This window comes from Vulpes lagopus, chromosome 7 (genome assembly GCF_018345385.1).
Source record: "Vulpes lagopus strain Blue_001 chromosome 7, ASM1834538v1, whole genome shotgun sequence".
Classification (NCBI taxonomy): domain Eukaryota; kingdom Metazoa; phylum Chordata; class Mammalia; order Carnivora; family Canidae; genus Vulpes; species Vulpes lagopus.
In genome coordinates, this window is record NC_054830.1 from 33,304,103 (window position 1) to 33,311,806 (window position 7,704).

At 48.9% G+C, this 7,704-nt stretch overlaps 1 protein-coding gene across 1 annotated transcript in view; it reads right to left on the reverse strand.

Annotated features, from left to right (window-relative positions):
• Nucleotides 1-7,209, reverse strand: part of LRIG1 (leucine rich repeats and immunoglobulin like domains 1) — a 111,584-nt gene extending 104,375 nt beyond the window's left edge. Inside the window, 1 exon segment of the mRNA XM_041761183.1 lies at nucleotides 6,846-7,209. Within this exon segment, the coding sequence (XP_041617117.1) occupies nucleotides 6,846-7,072 (227 nt within the window). The 5' untranslated portion in view covers nucleotides 7,073-7,209.
• Between the last annotated feature and the right edge of the window lie 495 nt (nucleotides 7,210-7,704).

Sequence of the window (7,704 nt, forward strand, 5' to 3'; positions counted from 1 at the left end):
GGCTTTACTGGTTATGCCAGATTAAATAGTAATAAAGACGCCAACAATCGTAGCCGTTCACGTGGGCAAGGCTGTGAATCACGGTCATTCACTGGGGAAAGGACGCAGGTACAGGTGCAGAAGGAGTAACAGCAAATGGCTTTTCAGGTGGCATCCTTGCCAGATTCCAGAAATGACCCTGTGCTCACCACCCGTGTCCCATACAATATAGCTGCAAACAAACCAAAACAAATGAAAAATGTCAGAGCTCTTCAGCTCTCTGTGTACAACTCAACAATCAACACCCCTCACCCCTCCTCCACCCTCAAATATTTCCAAAGAGAAATGGGTACAGCGCAGCATTCAGCTGGCCCCAGAGTCTGAAACCTAACCCCTGCCTGGAAGGGAGCACCTGCAGGCTTCCAAGCATTCGACCAAGAGGCACGACCTGCGTCTCAGTAGGGTTCAGTTTCAGTGAAACCAGGGAAATAATAGGATAAAACTATTAGTTTAAGGGCCTCTCACTTCTCTGCCTCCTTCCCATAGCCACCTCCCAAAGGATAATGCTAAAGGGACAGAAGTATTTGCACAACTGGAATACATTTATAAACCACCTCAATAATTTTTGCTAATTGTATAATTTGTATAATTTGCTGCAACTGTTCACAGCTTCCCGCCAGCCCTCCAGGTTGGCCTGAGATTCCCAAGGGCATATGAAATTTTACTTGTTTCACTTTATACATATCACCAAAAACTTCATGAGAGAAGGCTGTGTGGGATGTGAGCCCTGCCACCTGCCAACTCCAAAACAGGTCCTCATTTTGGACAAGTCAGCTTTTCCTAGGAAGCATCTGTCACCGAGAAATCTGACGTGGAAGGACTGGCCGCGAGAAGATGTAAACCTTGAGTGAGGCTTTCAACTCGGAACTGGGCTCCAGAATCAGCAGTGAACTGACAGACTTATATTGAGGAAGTGGACTAAACACATGTGTATCTGTCTTCACAGCAGCTGCCACATGGACTAATACAATCCCCTTTATTAGAGATAAAGGAAGGACGTTTGCCCCAAATCACACAGGAGCTGTGGGGTGGTGGGGCCAGGGATGGCCTCTCTGGAAGTAATTTGCAATCTCTTCATCACTGTTCCCTAGTGAAGGGTGTGTGCCGGGTGTGATCACCAGGGATGAGGGTATCCACATATGAAACAGAGTGGAAGTGAAGAAAGCTTCACCCTCACCCAGTCTCCTCCCCACCAACAACCCAACCCAATATCCAACACAGGGAATGTTCATTTTGAGGACAAAGACAACAACTGAAGGCAAAACACAAAAAGCTTGAAACCCAGTGAAATGAAGGAACAGTTTTTTAAGAAACCAAGTGACTTCTGTAAGCAGCTGGGCTTACAGCTTGTGTTTCAGAAGAGTATGCAGAACATACTTGGATAAAAACCACATAGAAAGTATTAGATTATTAAAAAAAAAATGTAATAACATAGGAACATATAAAGCAAAAAAGTCCTTGGATAAGAAAAATCCAGAAGCATACTCCCTCCAAAAAATAAAAAAAATTAAAATTAAAAAAAAAAAAAAAAAAACGAGAAACAAAAACCAGCATAAAAACTGGCAACTTCTTGGGATCCCTGGGTGGCTCAGAGGTTGAGCATCTATCTGCCTTCCCGCTCAGGACATGACCCCGCGGTCCCGGGATCGAGTCCCACATCGGGCTCCCTGCATGGACCCTGCTTCTCCCTCTGTCTACCCCCCGCCCCCGCCTGTCTATCATGAAGAAATAAATAAAATCTTTTAAAAATAAAAATTTTTTAAAAAGATTTTCAGTCAAAACTTTCTTAGCCACAATCATGGAATTGGCCAATTAACTGGTGAGTCTGTACTATTAAACTCTACTATTATATTAGTTATTAGCCTAATTATTAGTTATTAGTCTATTAGTTATATAAAAAAATAAGTGAAGGTTTCAAGTGGGTAAACTACTGTGAAAATTTTAACCTTTGGTCTTTAAAGTCCTACTTCTTTGCATGGGAAGACACGAACAGATCTGAGCTTCTTAACTGATTCTCAAACTTGGACTGGACACATAAGCAGAGGACAATCACATTACTGACGCACAACATGAACTGAATCCATGAGGCAGATGGAAGGGACCGCATAGGCCCAAGGTCATGCATAAGTCATAGAAAAACACCACTAACAGTCCCTGAATTTCCCACAGGCCAAGGAACATTGGGGAGTTTTAGATATTTCCCCTCCTCTGCCTGGGAATTTTGCTTCTACCCCTCCTCCCTCCTGTCTCAAGACAATGCCTTCAGCCTTTGAAACTGCATCCATTGTAAACAGCTCTGAATATTAACACAGCCCAGAGTCCTGTTGGCTTTTAAAAGACCCCCAGGGTTTCAAATTGCAGTTTCTGAGGAGGGGGAAGGTCCCCAACGAGTAAATGTCCCCAAGCTCTTTCAAAAGGAGTTGAAAATTAGGCTTGCTTAGGAAAACCTAAAGTCCTTCAACCTATGGAGTAAGTCAGAAGAATCCACTTTAAATTCAATGAATCCCTTTTCCAGACTTCTCTCTCCTGTGGATGTCACTTTTAAAATAACCACAGGCTATGTTAAATAACCTCCCCTTCCCTGACTAACAGGCCTTCAGGGCTTCAGCAGGTGCACAGAACTGGGCCAGGTGCATTGTTAAGTGACACAAAACCCCAGTGGCTCTCTTGCATTCCTGTCCACCCTGAAAGGGAGGATGCTGAACAGCCTTTGCACCAAGGAGACACTTCTGCAGAATGGGGGAGAGGCCCTTTCATTGTGAGCATGGTCTCTGAGGGAGAGAAAGGTCAGCCAGAGGCCATCCCAACGCGCTCAGGGCAGGCTGCGTGGGGAACACAGGCAAAGAAATGAGCTCTGCAGGGAGAGAAATCTCTAGCCAAAGGAGCAGAGCTAGATTGCCGGGACATCAGGACATCTAGTAGGAAAGAGCTCTTATTACATTGAAACATCTTCAGTTTTTTGGAGATGATGAATTATTCCTGACAATACATTCCAGAGTCCAAAGTTTGTGAAATCTAGTGACCAAATGTAATTACTGAAAGAGATATTTTCTTTTGAAAACGGTCCCTGGGAAAGGGGGCATGAACAGTTCTGACATCCTGAAGGCAAGAGGGGCACTGTGTGCCAACACAGTTCACTTATTTGAGAACCCGGGAGTCTCCATACACTTCCTAATTTCACAGTATTCACAAATTTGGATTTTGATGGCTATCATTTCATATCAGAGGGACTGAAATAGTGTGCCTTTCTCTCAAGGCAACTAATTTTATTTGCCAGACTTCCCTTACTCAAAACAGGTGTCAGAGAACTAGTAGTAGACAAACACTGCATCTTGGAGGGGAAGGGAGACCAGGCTTCTGACACTTGTTGTAAAGGAAAGGACTCTGAGCCCAAGCTAAATGTCCCCAAAACTCTGAAAGCACTTGTATCTTTCAGATTTTTGGCCATTAACCCATATTCCCAACAACCCTTTGTCCATCCTCAGAAATCGGATGATATTTAAGGTCTGATGAGTTCTTTGTAAGTTATATAGGGACACAAAGAGAAAAATGGGCCGAAGGGAAGACCTGGGGACAATCCTTACAATCATCAACTTCTTACACACACACAAATCTCACCTGAGGTTCTGGAACAATCTGGTCATCATCACTTTAAGTCTAATTTGCATAAACAGGATGGGAAGTACATTCCAAATCCTTAATTCACAACACCCTGCACACCTGGCCCTTCTAGCACAGCTGTAAAATTTGAAAGACAAAGGCCCTCTTTGCTACACAACTACAATGGCAACCTCTGGCTGGTGTTTATTTTCTAATGCAATCTTGAGCACCACTTTTTGTGCCAGAAGTGACAAGGTCAGACTTAAGCCCCCAGGTTTGATACCGCAAATACCTAAGGAGACATAATACAAAGAGACCCAAATCAATACACTCATCTGAATGTGGCTCTGGATAACTGCACGAGGAGTCCTTGAGTCAAAATCCTGGCTTTCAAATGCTGTGTCACCTTCCCTCCCCAGTAAGAATGACTGAGAATCTGGATTTGCTCCTCCAGGGCCTGCCCTCTTTCCAATCACAATCCCATAAGCCACCATTCAGTCCCAGAACAGTTACACTAGCCACATACTGTGCTCAACTTTATGCCACAGGCAAGAGTCTAAGGTAAATTGTATTTAATACTGCTCAAACAGCTTCTGAAGCCCTGCTCTCAAAAATAATTTCAAAGAAAGCAAACATCTAAGTTCTAAGAAGTTCAACTTCTTCTAAGGTTCTGGGAAGTTGGAATAAGGCTTGGCAATGCTTGGTGCTATTTATGAATGTGCTGGTTGGACTATGCCAATCTCACCTACGTAATGGGATGGCAGACTCAGTTATGGCTCAACTACTACAACCATAAGTTATTGTGAAGACGTTATCCTCAGGCTCCAGGAATGAACGCATTTTCCCTTCTACCACTGCCATTCCATTTTTTTCCTATTCAAACTGCATTTACATTTACTATTAAAAAGTTTTACTTTCTGTACACTAGGCCTAGGAGCACCTCCAAAATTAGATGCTCTGTTTACAAAAGTTAAAAAAAAAAAAAAAAGTTCCATAAAGCCACAGGTCCCCTTCTACCTCCAACCCACAGCCTGAAATTGTTTGAACTAGCTGCAGTAAATCTAGTTCATGGGGTTATAAATGAGCTCAAAGCATTTTCTAGACACAATGGACTGGGAGGGTGTAAACTTGGTGAAACTACAAGATATTTTATTTTATTATATAGAGACTTTCTCCCCTAAAGTCTTGCTGAATCATAGCCAGGAATTTAAACCATATAGATATCCCGATGGAAAACTCAGAGTAAGACTAATGACTTAAATGAAGAAATCTGGTCTAGAAAACACACACACTTCATTTTTCTTTAATCAGAAAAAAATGACTTCACACATATTTTTCAAAAGATACCCATTTTGTAACGTGGTATTGCCACATACTAATCAGAAATCACCATTCATATCTCAAAATCTAATCGGTTAACACCATAATCAGTATGATCAAATCTAGTGAGGCTCAAAGCAGGCAGTTTGGAATTTATTGGTCATCAAATGTGTGAGTAAAAGAGAAAAGACTGCAATTTAAAAGGTACTTATGTCACATGAAATGTCACTCCTAAGCAACAGGAAGCCCCGAAAGTGGCTAGTTTTGCTCCAAAAATTAAAGGACAAGGCAAAGTGGATCTTGTGACCACCGGCAAGTGCAAATAAGAGGACACCCTGTCCTCTCTGCGCAGTCACCACTTCTGTACTAAGTGCCTTCCCCACAATGCCACTGACACATGGCACTGGTAGTCATTCTTCCAACAGGTGAACACTTCAGAAGTTATTCTGATTCTGCCCACATGATTTTAGTTTAAAAACTATCTTAGTAATATGTAAAGGGAAAACCACCATTCCCCAGACTGCCCCAAGTAAACAGGATTCTATCTGGCAATGCTGGGCTCTGTCTCCCACTACTTAACCGCCACCTCCTGTATTAACCCCCCTAGCCGCCCCCCCCCCCAAGACCACTGGTTTTCAAGCAGTGAATTCCACAGAAGCAGCAGAAAATTGCAGAGAAAAACCTAACCCCAACAAAAATGCAGTTTCAAAACTCCACAGTACTTGATCATCAGGCTGCGTGATAAGTTACAGATCCACGTGCCTGGTTCCAGATACCCAGACCACAATTTCTTAGACCAAGCCACAGGTGTCGTTTAAAACTTGTGTCACCAGTTTTCTCTTCTTTAAACGGTGAATGTCATGCCTGAGGTTCCTCCCGTGCCCCTATATGTTCTAGGAAAGGTGTCCAATTATGCAACTGAAAAGGAGACGATTCAAGCGAGGCCTTTTCTAGAAGGTACTGTTAGTTCTGCAGAGATGCTGATTACCCATAACTGGACAGGATTTTTTTTTTTTTTTTTTGGCTCTGGAACCAGATTTCTTAGAATAGAAAAAGCGCCTATTCTATTCTACTATGTTTACAGACGTCTAAAGCGGTTTCTTCCTGCCAAATCTCCTGTAAGGAGGGTCCCACTAAAGTCGTCACAGGCCGAGATCCTGACAGCCCAGAAAAGAGCCTCTTTCAGGTGAAACAGCTTAAAGCAACCAGGACTCTGGCACCTTCTCCTGGAGTAGCACTACTCCTAATTTGCACCATTTACGGGGGAGAAATGAAGTGTGGGGCTCCACCCCACTGCATCATGAAGCCCAACAGGGCCCCTAAGGAATAGACAGGAAGGGTCTGGAACACAGTTCCCTAATGCCCATCAGGTGGAAAGGGATCAAGACACCCCACTCACACACACACACACACACAGCAGTCTCATATCCAGGAACTTTGAAAGCCCCCAAGCTTGGGTGTAGGCAGGCTTGTGCCCGGCCCCGGGAGCCAAGTCAGGCCACCACGGTCCTGTGGGACTAGGAGGCAGCCACGCACACGCACTCCCACTAATCAATAATGTAAATGCAAGACTGGAGCCAAGAGTCACCTTCCTTCACTGCGCACTGGAAGGCGGAGGAGCTCAGACACCAGAGTTGGGTTACAGGAGGGGGGGGCAAGGAAAAAAAAAAAAAAAGAAGTAGAGACCCGCAGACCGCAGACGGGCTTCCCGACGCCCTCGCTGGCAGATGTTTCCCACTCTGCAGCCACACACACGCGCACACGCGCACACGCGCGCACGCCCTCACCTGCACACCCGCCCGGTACCTCCCACCTCCCGGAGCCCCCGCCCTGCACCCTCGCCCGCACGTGCGCCCCGTCCCCGAGGGGCAGCGCCCGGCACTCACAGGCTCCGCGTCCAGGCGGGCAGGTCCCCGGGCAGCGCCGCGAAGCCGCGCCCGCCGCAGTCCAGCGAGTCCCCCGCGCAAGTGCAGGCGGCCGCGCAGGGCGCTCGCGGCTCGGCCGCCGCCGACCGCGGCCGGAGCAGCAGCAGCGGCAGCAGCAGCAGCAGCAGCAGGACAGGACGCGGCGAGCGGCGCGGGGCCCCGAGCGCTCCCCGGACCGGCCGCGCCATCTTGTCTGCAGCGCGCGGCGAGGTCCGGGCGCGGAGGCTGCGAGGCTGCGAGGCTGCGAGGCTCCCGGCGACGGCGGGCGATGGGCGGGCGGCGGGCTCCGCTGCGCGCTAGGCTCCGCGCCGGGGCATGGCCGGCCGCGCTAGTCCGCCCGCGCCGCCCGGGCCGCTCCGCAGCCGCCCGCGGGGGCCGCGAGCCCCGCGCCCATCCGGGCCGCCCCGGCGGCGCTCCTGCAAGCCCGGGCTCCCGCAGCGGGGCAGCGGCTCGGCCGGCGCTCCCCGCCCGCACGGAAGGCGCTCAGAGCCGCAGCCCGGGCCGCGCGCCCGAGGGCATCCTCGTCGCGGCTCGTAGCGCCCCGCAGCTGGACGGCGCGGCCACCCCCGGCCCGAGCGCCCCCGTGTCCCGGCGCCGCAGGCTGGGCGCGCGCGCGCAGTTCCGGGCGGCGCTCGGCTCCTCCGCGCCGCGAGAGCCCCGCCGACCTCGCGGCCGAACAATCAGCCGCTCGCCGCGGGCCTCCCGGCGGGTCCCGACGCCCCGCCCCCGGCCGCTCGCCCGCACACACCCCCTGGGCTCCGCGCGCCGCCGCCTCCCGCCGGCCCACGTTGGACACTTTGCGGCGGCGCCCGCCACGCCC